The 22,025-nt window shown below is 36.3% G+C and overlaps 1 protein-coding gene across 1 annotated transcript in view; it reads right to left on the bottom strand.

Annotated features, from left to right (window-relative positions):
* LOC129275088 (ubiquitin carboxyl-terminal hydrolase 40-like) overlaps positions 1-22,025 on the bottom strand; it is a 43,615-nt gene that overhangs the window by 5,428 nt on the left and 16,162 nt on the right. Inside the window, exons 7-25 of the mRNA XM_054911865.2 lie at positions 21,406-21,549; positions 19,269-19,388; positions 18,336-18,482; positions 16,945-17,013; positions 16,224-16,426; positions 13,700-13,860; positions 13,061-13,142; positions 12,344-12,512; positions 11,320-11,398; positions 10,654-10,727; positions 9,934-10,292; positions 7,766-7,910; positions 6,949-7,066; positions 6,149-6,315; positions 5,542-5,643; positions 3,426-3,615; positions 2,714-2,972; positions 1,964-2,029; positions 940-1,156 (exon numbers count right to left, since the gene is read on the bottom strand). Of these exons, the coding sequence (XP_054767840.2) occupies positions 940-1,156; positions 1,964-2,029; positions 2,714-2,972; positions 3,426-3,615; positions 5,542-5,643; positions 6,149-6,315; positions 6,949-7,066; positions 7,766-7,910; positions 9,934-10,292; positions 10,654-10,727; positions 11,320-11,398; positions 12,344-12,512; positions 13,061-13,142; positions 13,700-13,860; positions 16,224-16,426; positions 16,945-17,013; positions 18,336-18,482; positions 19,269-19,388; positions 21,406-21,549 (2,871 nt within the window). The remainder of the gene's footprint in view (positions 1-939; positions 1,157-1,963; positions 2,030-2,713; positions 2,973-3,425; positions 3,616-5,541; positions 5,644-6,148; positions 6,316-6,948; positions 7,067-7,765; positions 7,911-9,933; positions 10,293-10,653; positions 10,728-11,319; positions 11,399-12,343; positions 12,513-13,060; positions 13,143-13,699; positions 13,861-16,223; positions 16,427-16,944; positions 17,014-18,335; positions 18,483-19,268; positions 19,389-21,405; positions 21,550-22,025) is intronic.

Raw genomic sequence — 22,025 nt, 5'->3', positions numbered from 1 at the left:
GACGGCCTTTAAAAATAAGAGCATCCCACTATAAAAAGCAATAACAAGAATAGATATCAACATTTTCAGAAATATTTGGAAATTTTGATCAGGGCACACCAAAAATGAAAATACACATATTAGCCATCATTCAAATGAATGTCCATTATTATATTTCAAAGATATAACTGCTAGGTCACATTACTATCTATATGTAGCAATCCATTAATAGAAAACCATAACTATGGGGACTTGAGCTTGACTTACAAGGATAAATAAAAATACTGAAAGGCAAGCTAGACCCTCAGTCAAGTGTGGAATTATATTTTTCTTCATTAATATCTTAAAGGTCAAGTCCACCCCAGCAAAATGTTGATTTGAATAATTAGAGAAAAATCAAACTAGCTACCACTGAAAATTTCATCAAAATCGGATGTAAAATAAGAAAGTTATGGCATGTTAAAGTTTCTCTTATTTTTCACAAAACAGTATATGGGCAACTCAGTGACATGCAAATGAGTCAGTCGATGATATCCATCACTCACTATTTCTTTTGTTTTTTATTGTTTGAATTATACAATATTTCATTTTTTACAGATTTGACCAGATTTGACTTGACTGAATCATATAGTATTAAACAATGCTAATTCCATATGTTCATGGAGGAATTAATCACTATTTCACTTGACAATGAAGAGAAAATTAGAATATTTCATATTTCATATAATAAAATACAAAAGAAATAGTGAGCGGATGACATCATCAGTCTCCTCATTTGCATACCAACTAGGATGTGCATATAACTGTTTTGTGAAATTAAGCAAAACTTTAAAATGTCATAACTTTCTTATTTTACATCCGATTTTGATGAAATTTTCAGTGTTATGCTTGTTGGATTTTTCTCTTTTTATTCAAATCATATTTTTGTTGGGGTGGACTTGTCCTTTAAGTATTAGTCACCTTCTTATCTTCAGGGATTACGATCCAGTCTCCTTTCTTGATCAGGTGCTTGGCAAGAGCCACTCTCTCCACTGGAATCAACACGCGATCGGCAATGGCTTGCCGGAGACTCATGGGGGCAGCAGACTTCCCACCCTCCCAGACGAGTTCCTCAGCAGGTTCATAGAGCCTGGTATCAGGTATTCTCTTTTGGAAAGCAAGGACGAACTCGGATTGTCTAGAAAATGAAGCAAAGCAGTGAGATGATCACAATAGTTCTTTTTTTTTCTCACTTTTCCTCATTGTCTATCAGTGTTGGGTCTAAGGGGGTGTTGCAAGAAAATATTTGCAATCAATTGCAAATATTCTGTTGTAAGTTTACAAGTGATAGATAAATTTTAGCTGTAGCAAGTCAGATTACACCCCTTCTTTCAAGGAGCAATCAATTGCAAGACATATGATTGATTTATGGACCAAAAATAGACTTGCAATTGATCGCTACTTTTCTGCAACACCCTATATGGAAGAGACAGATACTGCTTTTTATCATTATTAGGCTTGGAGTTTGGAACCAACTGGCATGAATCGATTGTTGCTATGATGGGCAATCCTCTAAGAGTTTCATATCGGTGGGTTTCAAACTCAGTACAAATGATCTTTACCTGCTCAGATTTTTTTTTAAATGGTACTTAATAATTAATATCAGTTCTGCAAAGCCAAGGGGTTTAAACTGCATTATTGCAAAACACTACAGGGACTTCTGATAAACTGTTAGGTGCTATATAAAAAAAGGCTGATATTATTGTATATAGCAAATTCCATAAAGTATGTAAATCTAAACACCTATTCATAATTTGTGGGACATTCCTAAAATCATGCATCTATGCTTTCTAGTTCATATTAAAAAGTGTAATACTATCAAATTAGCATTGCTTGACCAGTTCGTGAAGTGAAGTAAAAATTAAGCAAAATGGGGGATGGAAGTAAAAAGGTTGACCTGTTTTATGGAATTACCAATTTTTTTCATCAGACCTTTGAGACCTACCTGAGATTTTCTTCTTCTTGAAGAATCTGAACAGCTATGTGTGATGAGGTATTGACTCTGGCATACCTAAACATGAACAGAAAATAGACAAAGAACAATGAATTACAAATTCACTTTCACATTTTACAAAATATATAGTTCACTGTATTATCAAATTTGCAGTACCATGTAAGGTATTAAATCTTAGAATTGGGTCTTGAGCGTTTCATGAAAGGACTTGTCAGATGGTTTATCGAAGAAAGTCTGTTTTATTTGTTGGGATGGTTACCAAAGGAACAAACAATCACACACCTTTACTTCTCAGGCAATTGAAAATCACATTAAGCTGTCAGATTTGACACCATGTCTGGCAAACAATGTTAATGAAGTGCTCTCCACGTATTAAAAGCAATTTGACTCATTTGTTATTTCATGGTTGCCAATACGAAAGCCTGGGAACAATTTAGCTTGTGTGGAAACAGAAATATCACATGATGTATAATTGCTACATGTACATCATCATAACATAACACTGGAAAGTATAATGTGTATCTTAAAATGTGCATATGCCTCTGGAACACAATGATTACGCACTGGTTCTCTCCTATGCACCTGAATAAAGAATTGTGTTTTTTTTTAATCTGAAGCATGTTTGCAAATACAAAGAGAGATAAGCGGAGACTACTTGTCAAACGAGCAAGATTCTGTGTTACAGAGGTTAAATGAATAAAATATCTAAAACAGCTTAGAGTTAAATGAAATATATATTACTTGAGACTTTGGGTGTGATCTCTCAGAACTCGACCCAGCCTCCCATCTTCCAGCAGCCGAAGACGCAGGAACTCTACCGTCGGCACGACGACCTGGCTCATGGCGGGCAGGGTCATGACCTGATTCTTGAGGTCACCGACTGTTGCATTGTGGGATATCTCAATCTCGCCGAGGAGCTCGTGCTGATTGGGCGGAGGCTCTAAGGACTGCTGGATGTCGTGGTTGGGACTGTTCACACTGGTTAAGCTATTTAAGATGTCTGCACAGAATTGTCAATGTGAAAGCAGTCAATGTATAATGTATGCATGAAACTACACGTAGCTGGTATTTATCTATGTGAATCATAGCATCAGTATTCAACATGGTACCGTGAAAATGTCAACCAAGTTCAAAAACTATTTGTGGTAAAATTAAAATAATACATGTACCTGACCAAAATTGTAACTTCATTTGCTATGTCCTTGTATGAAATGTTTCAAAATTATAAATGGTAACGACAAATAATTCTATGTTTATTCATGAATTTGTTTATTTCATTTGTTCCTGGAACAATTTAAAGGTAATCCTTCATGGCAGATCATTTCTTCAAGACACTCTACCCAAATAACATGCAAATAATTCACCCTTTCACAATAATCTATCTAAATATCATGTCAAAAAATTGACAGCCTAAGACCATTATATCTTTGAAAGTAGTGAAAAGGTGACTCACTTGAAAATTGAACATGAGGGATCCAGGATGACACTCCTCCATCTCCCCCTCCTTCGTCCCCTCCACCGGTCCTGACGGGAGAGGGATAGAGCCAAACAGGGAGCAGCAGAAAACCCTTGGGGGGTAGACGCCCCTCCTCCAGCATCAGAAGCTCTCCATCTTGGATGTGAAGCTCCGTTAGACTTTTCTCCTGTAAAAATTATGAAAAAGAAATTCATGGGTACATGATCCAGTCATTGAAATACTTTCTTCTTATTTTGGGTTTATTTTGAAAAAAAATTACTTTGTTACTTTTATACCACTATTCAGTTCATATATTTAGATTCATTCATATATTGATCAATGTTTTTTTTTTTAAATGCCCCCCCCCCCCTGGCAGAAAATACACAACGATATGCAGTATACTTAGAGTATATGAATAACAAGGTATTAATTCTACAACATATCAAACATAGAAAGAAGATGCAAATAAACATGAATTGTACTACAACTCATATTTAGCATATTTAGAAGTAATAACAAAACAGCCCTTTTATAGTGTATATTCTACAGTGCGTGTAAAAAAAAACGGGACAGTTTTGAAAAGTCTATCCAAAATTTGTTTCAAATTATAATATCTATATTTTGATGTTAATAGATGCTCTTAAATCTTATCTTTAAAATGCAATTTAAAAAAATAAATTTTGTTCATGCTTGAGCGAACACGGGACGTTTTTGTCGGGGGTTCAAAAAGAGGCTTGCGCTAGAATGGCAGAATATGAATAATAGATGATCAGACTTCTTGCTAATCAGCAGACTTCCTCTTAACCTTTTCATTATCTGTGCCATAATTTTTACGAATTATGCTGTCAAATTTTATTTACAAATTTATTTATTTATTTACTTGAATTATTTTGTTCTTTTTTCATTCAAATCTCTTTTACCTTTGAATTTTCCCTCATAAGGAAGAAGATTTTTTGTCAACCCAAACAAGAAGACTTGAATCATTAATTGGGGAAAACTTGTAATTATTCAAATCCTTTTCTTAGAAACAAATTATGTTGTGGTACCTTTAAAAGACATGAATCCATTTTTCAAAGGGTTATTGATTCCTTGACCAAGTTTAATTATATGCTTGACAGGACAAACAGGAAGGGATTCATGTCTTTCAATGGCAATGGTGTATTGAGTCAATTTTGAAGGAGCTAGATATGGCAGATCAGGAAAAATGTAATAAAAAGTTTTGAGCTAGCGAAGCGAGCACACAAAATTTTTTAATTACAATATCAAATTTTGTGATAGATTTTGACATAATACTCAGAAAATAATATATTTTACTTTCTATCTTTCCTTTTATTTCCTTTCCACTTTTTTTTCTTGGTCATGATTTTTTTTTTATTGTGGGGGGGGGGGGGGGGGCATCCCCGAATCCCCGCCCATCTGTATGACACTGGCACCATAACCTTTGTAGCACACAATGAAAGGATTTGAAAAAAAATACAAGCTCTCCCATACTTCGGTTGAAAAAAAATGTTTTTGCTTGAAGAAGGAATATTCAAAGCTAAAAGAGAACGTATTAAAAAGAAACAACAACAGAACAATTCAAGCAAACAAATAGATTTGAAAATGAATTTTGACCGCATAATTTGAAAATTGTGGCAAAGATAATGAAAAGGTTAAGAGGAAGTCTGCTGATTAGCAAAAAGTCCGATCATCATATTTATCATTTTAGGCCATTCTGGCGCAAGCCTCCTTTTTAATCCCATACAAAAACATTCCGTGTTCGCTCAAGCATGAAAGAAACTAACTTTTTTAATGGCATTTGAAAGATAAGACTTCAGAGCACCTATTAACACCAAAATATAGACATCATAATTTGACACAAAAATTTTATAGACTTTTCAGATCTGTCCCGTTTTTTTTTATATGCACTGTAGTATGATACAATGTCTCTATTCGTTTTGAAAGGACTATGAAGTTGCTACCCCAGCTTTAGCTCTGATGGATATTTAGACCATGTGGGATGAGATTAAGAATAAAGATGAGAACAAGGGGGTAGACCAAGTGGTATTTCAACAAATTAATGAAGCAATCATTTACTTAATATGGATGTGACAATGGAAAACACTGTTCTTACCGTATCAGTGATGATATCAGCTGCTTCACCACACCAGTTGGTCTTCCTCAGGTGATAGGAGGTGCCCTCCATTCCTGCTATGCTCAGCATTTTTGTCAGACACTGTACCATGGAAAAGATATTGAGAAATATAGCATTTTGTATAATTAATGACTGTAAACAAGAATCATCCTTAAAAGGACATAATCCAGTCACACAAAATAATGGCAGCAATGTGCTGACTGAAAAATGATGATGATGAAGATGATGATGACGGTGGTGGTGATGATATGATAGTGATGATATGATGATGATGATGATGATGAAGATGATGATGGTGATGGTGATGAAATGATAGTGATGATGATGATGATGATGATGATGATGATGATGATGATGATGATGATGAAGATGATGATGAAGATGATGAAGATGACGGTGGTGATGATGATATGATAGTGATAATGGTGATTATGATGACAATAATGATGATATGATGATGACGATAATGATGGTGGTGATGATGAAAATGATAATAAAGATGATGACGATGGTGGTAATAATGATGAAGATGATGATGATGATGAAGTGACAATGAGGAGGAGGATAATAATGATTACCAACTCACCTCTGTCATGGAAGTAGATTTGTCTACCATCATATCCCAGGATTTGTTGCTAGACATGAGACTGAAATTTAGGGTGAGCTCGTTGGATGTCGGCGGAAGTCCCGTTTCTATGACGATGGTCTTTACTTTCTTGATTCCAATATCTGCTATGCTCTGGTTTTCATGTACTGTAGGAAATATGAAAATTGGCGATGCAAAAACATTCAATGTTGTATTACGATACTGAAATCGAAAATAATACTATAAATATTTTTAAAGCATAATTCATGACACAGTCTACCCTTGCCAAATCATAGATATGCTGATATTTAAATTTTGAACTTTGATACTGTGAACAAAAAAATCTTCACAAGAATGAAGGTGTCCATTTTCAAAACAGCCAAATGGTTGAGTAATCTAAGAATGAAAATAGTATGAATGTAAGGGTGAACGATAAAAAAGGACAACAATTGCAAAAGGTATGCACAAAATTATAAGAGCAATATGAATTATAAAATGAAAGTATATTTTTAGAAAATATGAAAATGAAAAAGAAATAAAGAGATAAAGAAAGGGAAAGAAAAGAGCAAAGAAAAGCCTACAGAGAAGCTTAAAGAGAAGGATAAAGAAAAGAAGATAGAGGTAGAGAAAGAAAGAAAAGAAAAAGAGAAAGAGTAAAAGATAAAATAAAGAGAACTAGACAAAGACAGGGTATAGAAGACAAAAACAGAGAGACAGAGATAAATAAATAGAGGTAAGGAAAAAGGAGAAAGAGAAAGGGTGATAGAAAGGAAGAGAAATTGCAATATTGAATTACTTACAAGGAGGTAGAAGACCAAGGGCATCATCACTTATTCTCAACCTGCATCCTTCCTTTGGTCTTTGGTTACCATAGAGACCATGACTGTTGATGACCAGCTGCTTCAATTCAAATACAGTCTGATGAGAAAGGCACAAAAATTAAGACGCATAGAACAAAGATAAACATGAATTTTAAGCATTTGAAGAAAAATCTCACTTTACAAAGTATAGCTTACTTGCCCACTCCTGGGTCATCTTCTTCTCCTATCAGACCAGCTTTTTTGCCTTTCATTCTCACCTTTCCCCTCTTCTTACTCCTCCCTCTTCCTTTCTACTTTCTTCTTCTTCTTCCTCTTCATCCTCCTCATCCTTTCCCTGCCTCTACTTTTCTTCCCCTATTTATGTTTATTACTGTCTTCTCAGTCTTTTCCCTCTTTATCAACCCCTTCTCCCACTTTCTTTTCCACCTATTATATTAAACTTTAACACATATCCAGGGTTCCCACAGAAATTTGAAAACAGAATTCCATGACTTTTCCATGACTTTTTCACAAATTTTCCAAATTCCCTGACTTTTCCCTGACTTTCCAGGACCACAAATTGTTCCAGGATTTTCCAGGATTTTCCATGACCATGTATTCCTAATTTTTGTAAACATGACTATTTATTCTTTTGTCTTGTTTGCTTTTTGTCGCCTTTTGTGTTTTGTCAAGTAAAAATGAAAAAAATAAATGGAATAGAAGCAAATTGGATAGTTACTTCTATCCCAAACAAAGCAAGTTGTCAGTTCCATAATATTAACTAAATTTGAAAAAATGAGGACAGTGAATGACATACCTTGTCTTTGGATATGCTGATCTGCTTGACAGGCCAGTCACCATCATTGTTCGGATCAACGCATCGGTTCTCTACCGTGATTTTTACAGCATTCTTTTGTTTGTCAACTTCAACGTCTGCAAGAGAATCACCTTGGCAGTTGGGACTGAGTGGATAAAGAAACGTATTACCATTAACCCTAATTCTCCCGGGGGGGGGGCCATAATGGCCCCCCCCTCGACAATTTTCGCGATATATCCGCTGCGCAAATTTTTTTGACCTCGCCGCTCACTGACTTTTTACTTTCGAGTCTCGCGCAAATTTTGAGACCAAATTTGTGACGACCGGATACGCGGTTACGACATTACGCAACATTATGTAAGTGCATGTCAGACCCAAAATTGCTCACAAACGTGATTTCATGTACAAATCCAATGCAAATTGTGTATTTAGCCAAAATTCATAAATGTATCATTATTTCTACTTTTACTGATTGAATTTAATTAATTTTGCCTTGCTTATGATCAGAATTAAGTCTGGAACGATTTCCATTGAAAAAACAATAAAAAAACAAAAAGTAAAAAAACAAGGAAATACATAAGAAATTCATAAAACAATAAAATACATAAGAAATTGATTTCCAAACAAGTTTTTTTTAATTGCGATTGTTAAGAATGCTACAAAGAATATTTTAACCAAAAATTAGCATTCTAGGAGCTTTATTTAGTGAATTAGAGCAAAAAGTATGATTTATGCATAAATTAGCATAATTAATTCATATAAAATAAAATCTCATTATTTTGGAAAATTTTACCATACAGCCTTGTAGATTACATCGCACACAACCAGCGTGCAAATTTTTGCGTCGCTCGAGCGATCAGCGGCCGAGATCTTAAGGGGGGGCCATAATGGCCCCCCCCCCCCCCGGGAATGACAAGAATCAAAATACCCCGGGAGATTGAGGGTTAAGAAATACAAGGCAAAAGCGATTTTGTGTCTCGCCCACTTATGGAAATAACCAGAAATATCGTGATTTGCGAGGGCACGCAACAGAATTGTATCGAAACTTCATTGTGAAATGACTGGGAGGAATAACACTTGTCATAAGAGCCTTGCACGTAAACTTTAACGTTGACCTGAAAATGACCTTTGACCTTACCGTGTGACCTCCGACTGCAGCACAACATGCAGGTCCCCCAAGTCCATCTACCGTCCAAGTTTGGTTGAAAAGTGACTTGCGGTTGCAGAGTTAGGTGTGATAAGAGAGTCTTGCATGTAAACTTTAACGTTGACCTGAAAATAACCTTTGACCTTACCAGGTGACCTCAGACTGCAGCATAACAAGCAGGTCGCCTAAGTACACCTACCATCCAAGTTTGGTTAAAAAGTGACTTACGGTTGCGGAGTTAGGTGTCATAAAAGAGTCTTGCATGTTAACTTGAACGTTGGCCTGACCTTTGACCTTACCATGTGACCTCCGACTGCAGCATAACATGCAGGTCCCCCAAGTCCATCTACCATCCAAGTTTGGTTGAAAAGCGACTTATGGTTGTGGAGTTATGTGTCATTTGGTTTGTGACGGACAGACGACGGACAACATTTGGATCCCTAACTCTCGCCTTCACCTCTGGTGGGCGAGACAAAAATTGGTCAAAAAGAAATTCCAGTCTAATACTAAGTAATCATTATCACTATTAGGTGCTGCAGCCTTTGTCATCATCATCCCAATGTTGCTAACATCATCATCACTGCCATCATAGTTAATATTTGTATCTGAGAGTACTCTTGTCTTCTAATGATACATGTAGTACTCTTGTTTTGTAATGATATACTACCTTCTTCTTTTTTTATGTCAGAATCAGTTCACGCACACAAACCTTATAAAACTCTTTTCATTCTCACAATCAATGTAATTCCAAAAGTTGAAAAAAAAACCTAGGGTGGAAAGACGCTGTACTGCTCATGTAAGATCTACTTTTTGGAATGGCCTTCCTGAAGACATTAAAAAACTGTTGACAGGGTTCATCTGGTTCTTGTCAGCAAGAGGTTTATGAATTATCATGTGCCCTGAGCACTCTACAGAGTGAATTTGGGCCTTATTTGTCAAATTAGTATTATAAATCATAATCATAATCACTTGATAAATTGAATGCTGAATTCTTAACAAAAATCTGACAAAATGTCCATACCTGTCCTTGCCCGTTGATTCAACGACCAGCCTATCTTCATCAGAGAACCCCAGCTGGGTGAGTGTCCTGCCATCATCATCCGAAGACACCACCACCGGTACGGACTGCACCCTACTCAGCTTCAGCCGGTGCTTCGGGACACCTACGAGATCCGACACCATGCATCGCAGCTCAGATACCCGGGCGTCTTTAGGGAACCCATGGTGGAGCTCGGTAGGGGTGTCTCGGGTGGATATTGGTTGAGTGGAAGAGTGGGAGGATGGTGGTGTTGATCGGTTAGGGGTGTTGGTAGGCTTGAAGGTTAAAATGAGCAGAATTGGCTCGCTGTTCGGGCCAACCAGGATGGAATTCCCACCAACCTGTCAAAATCAATCATTGCACTCATAAAGAAAAAATGTATTACCTACTATGTCTTATCAATTCTTTGCTGTCTCATAAGTTTGGGAACCAAAATGTAAGTTTAATTACTTTATAACCTGTTTTCACATGTTTTTTTTAAACAAATATGTTCATCCTTTTTTCTTTACAGAACAAATCTAGTGGTATTACACAAAACACATCATGACCCTTCCCACGTTTTAAAAAAAAAATCAATAGGTCAATTCCTCTTATAGTATCTTTCATGCTTTCACAATAAACAATGTATTTCATTGGCATTTCTTTGACTAGCAATATTATAAAAGGGTTGTGCAAAGAATTTCGAAGTACTCTAGATCTTACCTGTTTGCCATCCCAAAGAAAGACAAAGCTTTGATCAGTTACATAACAATCTTGAAGGGTCTTATCTGGGGTGACTGTCAAAAGGAGAGAGAAAAGGGTTTGATATTATCATAAATCTTAACGCATACGTTTTTCAGCAACCAAGTAGATTTTGGCCAAGTGTTATGGTGAACTGCTAGGTACAAACTATGTCTTATACTTAAAAAAAAATACTATCATGTACAAATATTGGGATCTTGGTACAAAAAGATATGCAATTAACTGCAAACCTGATACAACGCCTCTGATTGTTTGATCGTTTGCACATGCTACTTTTAATTGAGTGGCCAGTGCTCCTTTCGACTGATCACTGGTTTTGTATAATGTGAAACTAAAAAAAAGTTACTCCTGTAGGAACTTTGCAAAGCAGCTTTCCGGCGCATCAACACCCAGCTGGTTGTTTACCAATTACATAGGACATATTTTACATCTAAGTTTAATCAGTTACAGTGGCTGACCTCATAGACAACAGAAATTATTCTCAAGCCTTTTTTTTTTTGGGGGGGGGTAAAGTGGAGATAATGGCCAAGTGGGATTTGAACTCACAACCTCACAATCATGAGTCCAATGTTTTAGCCAATAGACCACATGACAATAAATTAAAATATTTCTACACAAGTATCTTACCTGTTAATGAATCATACAAATGAAATCCTGCTGGAAGCATTTTGGCAACATGAAGGCACTCATTGTTATTCTCAGGCACCTAGAAAATATCATTTTGATATACATATAAATACAAACAAATAGGAAAAAAAGTCACTCAAAAATTTCCAAAAAGTTCATCCAACATTTATTATCACACTATCAGAACCCTGAACCCTATGCATGTATCATCTTTCTGTAACAATTCACTTACTTGCATGCTTTTTTTTTAATCATGCATGCTAGCTAGCAATACCTCAGAATTTGATCTCAATTTCCAGAGCAGAACATTGTACTGTTCTTGAATAAAAAGCTGTTTAAAGTTTAGCATTACACCTTTCTTAAATGGTAACAAAATAAATTAAAGTAAAGATTGGTAATCATTTGATTGATAGCTACATGTATACATTATAATGAAACTCAAGGCTGAACTTAGAATTTAAATAAGGAATGCAACACTTGCTCCACATATTTTCTGTAACTGATTGTATATTTCAATGTCATGACCATTTATGTGCCCTGCTCAGGGTAAAATAAAGACATAAATCTGGGCTCATTTCTTAGCCCACCAACCCACATTTTTGACATTGGACCATGCAAGTGTTTCAGGAGTTCTTGTTTAGTCTCCATGAGATTTTGGAGCATTCCGGGCCAACTTAGCCCTGGTTCTACTTTATCCACCATCGCCAAAAGCATCAGTGTTCTACAGCATTCAATTTTTTGACATGTTCGCCTTCATGGTTCAACAAGAAATTGATCGAATTGAATTACAATTGATTTAAGAAGCTCTCCATCCTTGACTTTCTTCAAATCAAAATTAAAAACATATATCTTTAGTTAAAACATTTGCTGTGTAGACATAAGTAAAAAGAGCTCTGAACAAGCGCAGCTGAATTTATCCATATAAAAGCTGCACTATACAAATTGATTTTTATTATTATTATTTTTATTATTATTATTACACAGATTTCTGCACCAATCATGAGACTGTCCAAGTAATTCTTACTTTTTCTTTGATGAGTTCCATGAGATGTGTCACTGTTTTCCTGCGGTCAAGAGTAACTTTGACAGGTTCTTTGTCAGCTGCAAGCTGCAGTGCTCCTCTTGCCCAGACACAGTCAGTTGACAGGAGTATGCCGAGTTCAACTGAGTTGACTGCTCTTTCATATTCTTCCCTGAATTATAGAAACGGTGTATAACAAAACTGGGTTTTAAATCATAGGTAATCTTTGTCTACACTGCTCACTGAATATTTGTTCAAGTCGTAATAATTGAAATTCAGCATTATTTGCGCCGTTTGAATTCAAATCTGGTATCTAGCGCTGCATTCTTTCCATAACTTTATATTTTCAATTAAGAACAGCACTTTGAGCACTAACATTACAAATGTAGTAACTGAATATCAACAATTACAAGATTGTATTCTGTAAAGTTCAGCACCTTCTATGCTTGAGAAGGTATTTAATATAAACAAGACAAAAATGTGCAGATATCTTATTTTAATCAAGCACCTGATAAAAATACCTTATTGTGTAATTATATGTAAAATCTGTAAATTTGTCCCATAAAACACACTTTACGATTATACCCATCACATCATAACTTTCTTAGGACACACATATTCATATAATCTAGTAATGAATTTGAAAAGTGATAGACGCATTTAGGGGATTAACCAAAACTACAGATAAAATTTCATATCCTAGAAGGGGCAAGGAAATACCTTTGCTTTTCAAGCTCCTGATTGGCCGTTTCCAGTTCAGCCATTAGCCATGCAGGCATCTGATGATATGGATTGTTATATGCTGAGATAAAAACAAAGAAAAAACACCAATATTTTACAATAACTCATCTCTGTTGCAAATCCGTGGAGCATTTTGGCCCAGTGGATGAGTCTTCTGACTTTGAAACAGAGGGTTGAGGGTTCGAATCCCAGCCATGGGTTTCCTTCTGCAAGAAATTGATCCACATTGTGCTGCACTCAACTCAGGTGAGGTAAAGGGATACCCGTCTTGAATATTTTTCCTTGAAATGCTTCTGCACTGTAAAAGGCTGCAGGAATAAAGCCAGGGCAATAAAATCCAAGTCATATAGAAGAAGTGTGTTATCATTGTTTAATTATGAAGGTTTTGAAATCTTTAACAATGTGGATATCTTATTTTTGGGAAGTGAGCTGCTGGTTAAGGTTTCATCAGCTTTAACATCATTGAAAGTCATTGACAAGATACATCATGGAATGCTTTCCAGGTTTCCCCAGGCCAGTTTCATGAGACTCATCAACAACAACTTCCTTGGTAATGGTGCTTCTCAGCTAATCAAAACCCAGGATTTGTACTTGGAGAGTGTCAACACGACCACCTACCTTGGCTTGGACGAGTCATCGTCTTTCTTCTATAAAGCAGCATATAGGCACTCTCCCTTCCTTGAAACTGCCTATAGAGGGCACTCTCTCTGATGGGCTCTACCGAGGAATCGTTGAAGTCATACCAACACTGGCTTGGTTCAGGGATCTTGGCAGTAGCTCTGTGATGAAAAGAAAAAAATTTGGTTAAGTTGAGTACCATCTTCTACAAACCAGCATGGAAGATTTTTAATTTTAAAGTAGACACCCAAAGAATGAAAAGTATTTAATAAATATTGTTTTATTTCATCATTGTAAAGGGGAAGTATAACTATAACTTCCCTTTTCAAAATATTGAGTGAGGCTTCCAGAAATCAGCCCTAAAAATTATATATTTTCAGTCCATATTTCTGCCTTCATAAATAAATAAGAATTTTCCTATTGAACACTTGGCAGGTATGCTAATGTGGGTTTACAAAATAAATGATCCTGGCGGGTGTTTCATAAAGCTGTTCGTAAGATAAGAGCGACTTTAAGAACGACTGGTGATCCTTTCTTATGCGCTAAACCGTCGCCAATGAATATACCATTTACCACAAGAAAGGATCACCAGTCGTTCTTAAAGTCGCTCTTAACTTACGAACAGCTTTATGAAACGGCCCACTGGTGGGTGTTTCATAAAGCTGTTTGTAAAGTTATGCACAACTTTACGCACGACTGGAACCTGTTCTTAGGTGCTAAATCAGTTACATAGGGATATCACATAGCACAAGAAATGGTCACCAGCCGTGCGTAAAGTCATTCGTAACTTACGAACAGCTTTATGAAACGGGCCCCTGATCACGTTATCAATAGCTCGAAACCATCAATGGGTGATCTTAAATACATGTATGTTGTGTACGTGTTTTAAGTACAATTAACCATCAGCCTACTGAAACAGCTGTTGAGAGTCACCTCGCACATTGAATACAACACAGGCAATGTTGCATCAAAGATGTACAACACAACATCAGATAATCTTAACCCATTGAAGACTGGCTGAATATGCTATTACACAACATTCCCTACAGACAGCAGCCCGGTCAACAGTTTGAACATATAACATTTACAAATATTTTAGGCTGATCTTGGGTTTGTGGTCCACCGACACATTTACTCCTGTTACAATTGCTCCAGGCTTAATTTCTTCAAAGATGTAGGGTTAGGGTTGCAATAGGGTTTGATGTTAGGTTTGGGGTAGGGTATAGTGTTAAATCCAGGGTTGAAGTTGGTCATTCGATTAGTGTGTGGAATTTAGAGCAGAGCAATTGTCGCCGCAGCAAATGTCATGGAACCAACAGACCATCTGTGATGGTACGGTCACATTGACGAAACAGACACCAAATGTGGCCAGCCACCCCAAAACAAACAATAAGTCGCCCAAAAAAAGATTTTGAGATTTTTATTGAATTTAAAAAAAATCACATCCTAAGGTTTTAAATGATATATAACTTGTCAAAATTGATCAACAATAATCCACACAAGTACTTGATTGAATGCAGAAGAAACTTAGCGAGAGCTTCAAAAAATAAGGAGAAAATACGGTTTGAAATTTGGGGGTCACTCAAGCATGATAAGTACGCACTGTGCATTAAAAAACTATTGTATCTCTTATTCTATTTAACTCTACAACTTCACATTTTAACAGTATGAAGAGTTACCCTTTCAGATATGCTCATTTTTGCCTTTTGAAGACCAAATCACTGATTTAGCAATTCAAATCTCTGCAATTTAGTTGCCCAATCACTGCAATAACGATTTAAATCACTAAATCACTGATTTAGCAATTTAAAAAGAACCTCCACTGGCAACTTATTGCTGGTTTAGTGTTGGCTAGGGACAAATATTAACATACTAGCTTTGATCTGTCTGGAATCATTTTCACAACTATGACTGCAGCATTCAGAAGCAATTGTTTATACAAAACATATCACTTTAAAGGAGAATGAAACTCTTGGAGCAACTTAGCTTTTGTGAAAGCAGAAAAATCAAAGAATAAGATCAACAAAAGTTTGAGTAAAATAGGACTAGCAATAGAAGAGTTATGAGCATTTGAATGTCGAGATCACTAATGCTATGGAGATCCTCTCATTGGCAATGCCACCAAGATCGATGATGTCACAGATGAACAACTCTCCCCTTTTGGACATTGCTCATTCTAATCATATGACAAACGATTCATCAATGATATAATGTTGTGAAACCTCTGTACTCTCTCATAAAGAGAACACCTCACCTTGTGATAGACTCTGTAAAAGTGAGAATATAAGTGAAATAAGTACTAAAGTAATGAGGGAGTTGTACGTGTGTGACATCACAGAGCTTGGTCGCATTGCCAATGGGAGGATCTACATGTACATGGCATTAGTGATCTCAATATTCAAATGCTCATAACTTTCTTATTATTCATTCAATCTTCCTCAAACTTTCAACAATATGTTTCTTTGATTTTTCTCTTTGATATGGATTCAGCTGGTTTCAAGAGTTTCATTCTCCTTTAACTTACCTTGCAATAGCCTTCTCCTTATTACTTTGGTCCTGGTTTTCTCGCCTGCTCTCTTCCGAAGCTTTCCTCGATTTGGCGCCCTCTCTGGGCGAGTTGGAGGGAGTCTGGTCGGGGTTGGATGCCTTTCCTTTCATGGGATCTACTAGATGCACAAGGGTGCCTGCCGTGTTCAGCTCAAAGAGGTCATTGTACTTTTTCAGGAACTGATGGAAATTGAATCGAAATGAAGCAATCCGGTTGTGTAGAATATTATATAGTGGGAGGGATAGAGGACAGCAAGTTGCACAGGAGTTTTATCTGAGCAGACCTCAGAAAAATTGATTGTATTTTGTAATAAATGCTGGAAATCGGATCGAAAGGATGCAAGAACAAACAAACCTTTCAATTTTATAGTGATAATGGAAGAGAAATGAGATGGTAAATCCTGCTTCATGCACACTAAGGGTAAGAAGATGGAAAATTGTGCAATTTTAAGACGGGCCATGTGTCTCAACCAGATGATGACACAGGATCTACATACTTGAGTTTGAAATAGGATAGAAAACCTGGGTTTTATCATGTATTTCAGGTATTATCATCAATATCAATCAATGAATGACTTGACAGATGCTTATACATGTACATGTAAAGGCAAACTCACTTCAATGTGTGAAGTTTCCCAATTGAAATTATATTACAAATCTTCTAGTTCAATAACTTCCCATCAATTATTGAGACCTACCTTAGTCAAGGTTCCATACTGTCTCTTGAAGCGCTTATTCCATGAAACGCCAGTTTCCTCGTTTAGAACCTGAATGAAATAACATACATGTACAGTAATAGGGTATGAAGTAGCAATACAGGGAATTATCACAATTAATTTAAACACTTTCAATAAAAGCCAATGGCTCGTATTCTGAAGTCAGGTTTAAAGTTTAAACTCAGGTTTAAAGTTGTGGTTTAAGTATGGATAGCCAATTGTTACATAAATCACTAACAGTAGATATATCATTTTTCAGCTCATTAGGCTCTCAAATCATTCATAACTGTCTAGGAAATATAAATAGATGATTGTCTTCACCATCGATGAATCAGGAAAGAGCACAGTAAACATAAGAAACATACAACTTAATAAATTTTTTTTATACTTTTGGCTTCCCTTACTTAAACCACAACTTTAAACCTGAGTTTAAGTTAAACCCGACTTCAGAATACGGGCCAATGTATTTCATACACAGGAAAAATGGTCGGTCAAGAGATATAGGGGTGTTTGGTTCAAGAGATACGACCACTTTTTCAAAGGGACTGTTTTCACACTGCGATAATGCAACATTGATAATTCCGGCAAAATCATGGTCTCCTTTTTCTTCTCATCATTATCATTATTACTATTATTGATGTTAAGAATACTGTGTTCATCATCATACGTTTATCGTCATCATATGTTTATTATCATCAGATGTTTATCACCATCATCATCATCACAACTACTGAAGACATACTATACCTGGCAAGTCGTCCAACAGTTCAAAGAGACTGTTTTCACACTGCGATAATGCTACATTGATAATTAGGGCAAAATTATGGTCTTCTTTTTCTTCTCATCATTATCATTATTACTATTATTGATGTTACGAATACTGTGTTCATCATCATATGTTTATCGTCATCATATGTTTATTATCATCAGATGTTTATCACCATCATCATCATCACAACAACTGAAGGCATACTATACCTGGCAAGTCATCCAACAGTTCATACATGCTCAGATCCAGCATGCCTCTTCTCTTTCTACTTCTCATCCTCCTTTTCCTTTAGTTTTCTTCTTCCTCCTCCTCCTCCTGCTCCTTCTTCCCTTTCATCTCCTTTCTTTTATTCTTCTCATTATTACCATTAATATTCATATCATCACCATCATTATCATCATCCTCACTATCATCATCATCATTATCATTATCATTATCATCATCACCATCATCATCACCATCATCATCACCTTCACCTTCACCATCACCATCATCATAATCACCATCATCATCACCATCATTATCATTATCATTATCATTATCATCATCATCATCATCATCATAATCAACAACATAATCATCATCATCACTACCAATACTGTACCTGGCAAAGTCTTTCAACAGTCAACATATGTTCGGGTCCGCCATGCTTCCTAAGGAGTGCTGTAAGACACTGCTGTGGTGATTTCATATCGATGATGTCATCCTTTTCACTTCCTGTATCAGGGGTCAGCTGTATAAGCTCATTACGCTGTGGAACAAAGATGGCAAATTATTGTAGCAATAAAGCTTTGGGCTTTTATGTACCATATTGGGGCACTTGAATGGATTTGGCACCTTCAACATGTAATCATTCTCATCATAATTTTCATCATCAGACTATTACCCAAATTCTGACAAATGTACATTGAGCGCTAGTGTGGAAATGGAATCATGGTGCCTTATCATTATTAATATCATCACTATCACCAGGGCTCCATAACACAAAGGTTTGCAATGAATTGCAAATAACAAAGAACCGCGCTGATTGGTTCCCAGTCAGTATTTTAAAGAGAGCATGCATGCAACGATGATCTTGATTGGTCATTGGTATTTCGCGATTGATTGCAAACATTCGTGTTATGGAGCCCAGATCACCATTACAAGATCTGACCAACCAGATTCTCACAAAAGTGCACTGAGCATTAGTTTGCGTTATAATAGATTTGGCATGTTGAAAATAACTAATATCATAATTATAATCTTTTTCCTGGAATATTAAGCCCATTCCACGTTTCAGAGGTGGATTTTATTTTAAACAAGAAAAAAAAAGACAATAAATTTTTGATTGAGTACAAAATCAAAATAAAATAAGTCTTATTATACAAAAATTTATTCAATAAATATGTAATTTCTTATTCTTCCCATCTTAACTGTGTCGGGGATTACACAATCATAAACACTGTAATGAACTGAAAAAGTGACAGGTATTTTGAGGGGATTTTATACCAACACTTTAAATAGGCTTTGACAAGGGAAGCAAGAACCTCATACTTACTGGTTCAGACCATGTTCCAAGGTTATCCACATCCCTAATATATGCATGATAATGACCTCCATGTGTACTACCGCTGTGAAGCACTACAGAGTATAATTCATATAGGGCTTCATCTGTGGCCTGTATAAACAAAATAAACATATTTCAATGTACGATCAGTTTTAGCAGTAGTATGTAGTATAAGACAGTGGTCCCAATATTAGTGAAGCCCAATAGAAAATGCACTCCTTCATGCCGAGTGTTGAATGTAGACAACAACGCTACAATGTCTGGTGAGCCCAGAGAAACTGCATTGAATGTAATATTATATTACCTGACTTCACAATCAAATATCTAAAAGATATATCGGGAGGAGAGACCTGCGGGTCATAGTGATTCAGTTCGCTTTTCGCCTCCCAGGCACAGGTGACGCCAAACAAATAATAATAATAATAACAATTTGAACGCTTTTAAATATGTTCATTTTCTGGTGGGGTTCACTAACATTTTAGCACTACTGTATCTCATCCATTGGGGAGGATAAGATGATGCAACATCTTTTCATCTGCCCCCCTCCTACCAGAGCTGTGCAAAACATATGTTTTGTATTCACTATAGCTAGGCAGCAGCAACTTAAACAGTTTTGTTTGTTCTAACAGTCTCCTCTCTCTTCATTTTATATCTTTTATTCAAGTTGTAATAATCATGACATGACAACTGAGAACCGGTCCTTAGTGTGAGTTGAAACACTACTAATAACCCTTGTCAGCGGGAATTTTCTTTTGTGAATCTTCAAAGGTGAAGAGGTGTTGTGGCTTAGTGGATAAGTCTCTGGACTTTGAACCATGATGTCTGGGGTTCAAATCCCACCACAGCACTCGCATCCTATGGCACGGCGTTTACCTACATTGGCCACTCTCCACCCTGGTGAATGGGAACCGGTTGGAAGGAATTTCTTGCATGCTCGAGCGCCAATCAGGGTAGCCATGTTACTACCAGGGTAATAGTGCGCAGTGCGTAGAAACGTTGCATGAAGTGCTATATAAATGTTGCATCATATCATCATCATCATTATTACTACAAAGTTGACTATACCTGTTCACAGTACGGAGCCATATCAAGCTCAAATGGAAAGATGTAATCATCATTATCATCATCATCTTCATCATCATCATCATCATCATCATCCTCATCCTCATCATCACCACCATCATCTTCATTACTACAAAGTCAACTAACCTGTTCACAGTACGGAGCCATGTCAAGCTCAAATGGAAAGGTGTAATCATCATCATCATTACTACAAAGTCAACTAACCTGTTCATAGTACGGAGCCATGTCAAGCTCAAATGGAAAGGTGTATTCATCATCATCATCATGACCACCACCACCATCATCATCATTACTACAAAGTCAACTAACCTGTTCACAGTACGGAGCCATATTAAGCTCAAATGGATAGGTGCAATCATCATCATCATCACCATCATCTTCATTACTAATACAAAGTCAACTAACCTGTTCACAGTATGGAGCCATGTCAAGCTCAAATGGAAAGGTGTAATCATTATCATTATCATCACCACCATCATCATCATTACTACAAAGTCAACAATACCCGTTCACAGTACGGAGCCATATCAAGCTCAAATGGAAAGCTGTAATAATAATAATAATAATCATCATCATCATCATCATTACTACAAAGTCAACTAACCTGTTCACAGTACGGAGTGATGCCAAGCTCAAATAGAAAGGTGCAATCATCATCATCATCATCAACATCATCATCATCATCACAATCATTATTATTATTAATACAAAGTCAACTATACCTGTTCACAGTATGAAGCCATGTCAAGTTCAAATGGAAAGGTGTAATCATTATCATTATCATCACCACCATCATCATCATTACTACAAAGTCAACAATACCCGTTCACAGTATGGAGCCATGTCAAGCTCAAATGGAAAGCTGTAATAATAATAATAATAATCATCATCATCATCATCATTACTACAAAGTCAACTATACCTGTTCACAGTACGGAGCGATGCCAAGCTCAAATAGAAAGGTGCAATCATCATCATCATCAACATCATCATCATCATCATCATAATCATCACCATCATCATCATTATTACAAAGTCAACTAACCTGTTCACAGTACGGAGCCATATCAAGCTCCAATGGAAAGGTGTAATGCCCAGTCTCTTTGTACCTCTCAAGCTTGACAAAATCATAGCTGAACCTTAGCAACGAGATGGTTAATATCGGTGGCAACGACCGTATCCTAGCTCCCTGTAGGAAGAGAGAGAGAGAGAAAAGGGGAAAAGAATTAGAAAAGGAATGAACATGAATATAAAAAAAAGAAAAGATATCAAAGAAACAGAAACGCTCACATAAAGGAAAAGAATCTTAAAGGGCAGGTACACTCTAACAAATGAAAAAACCAAACAAACATATCACTGAAAACTTGATCAAAATCTGATATTAAATCAGAAAATCATAAAATTTTAAAAGTTTTGCTAAATGTATATTAACATTTTCACAAAACAATTACATGTACATGCACAAAAAGGGAGACGTGCAAATGAGAGAGTGTGACATCTCACAATTACCATTTATTTCTTAATTTATTATATGAAATGTATTTCGAGAGGAAGCAAACCTTGTTTCACATTCAGAGGAAAACTATTGATATTTTTTATTCTATACAAAAGAAATATTGAGTGGACGATGTCATCAGTTCCCTCATTTGCATACAACCCGGGATA

Source organism: Lytechinus pictus, chromosome 13 (genome assembly GCF_037042905.1).
Source record: "Lytechinus pictus isolate F3 Inbred chromosome 13, Lp3.0, whole genome shotgun sequence".
NCBI lineage: Eukaryota > Metazoa > Echinodermata > Echinoidea > Temnopleuroida > Toxopneustidae > Lytechinus > Lytechinus pictus.
The sequence above is the reverse complement of the archived record's forward strand: the minus strand, read 5'-3'. Positions and strand labels throughout refer to the sequence as shown.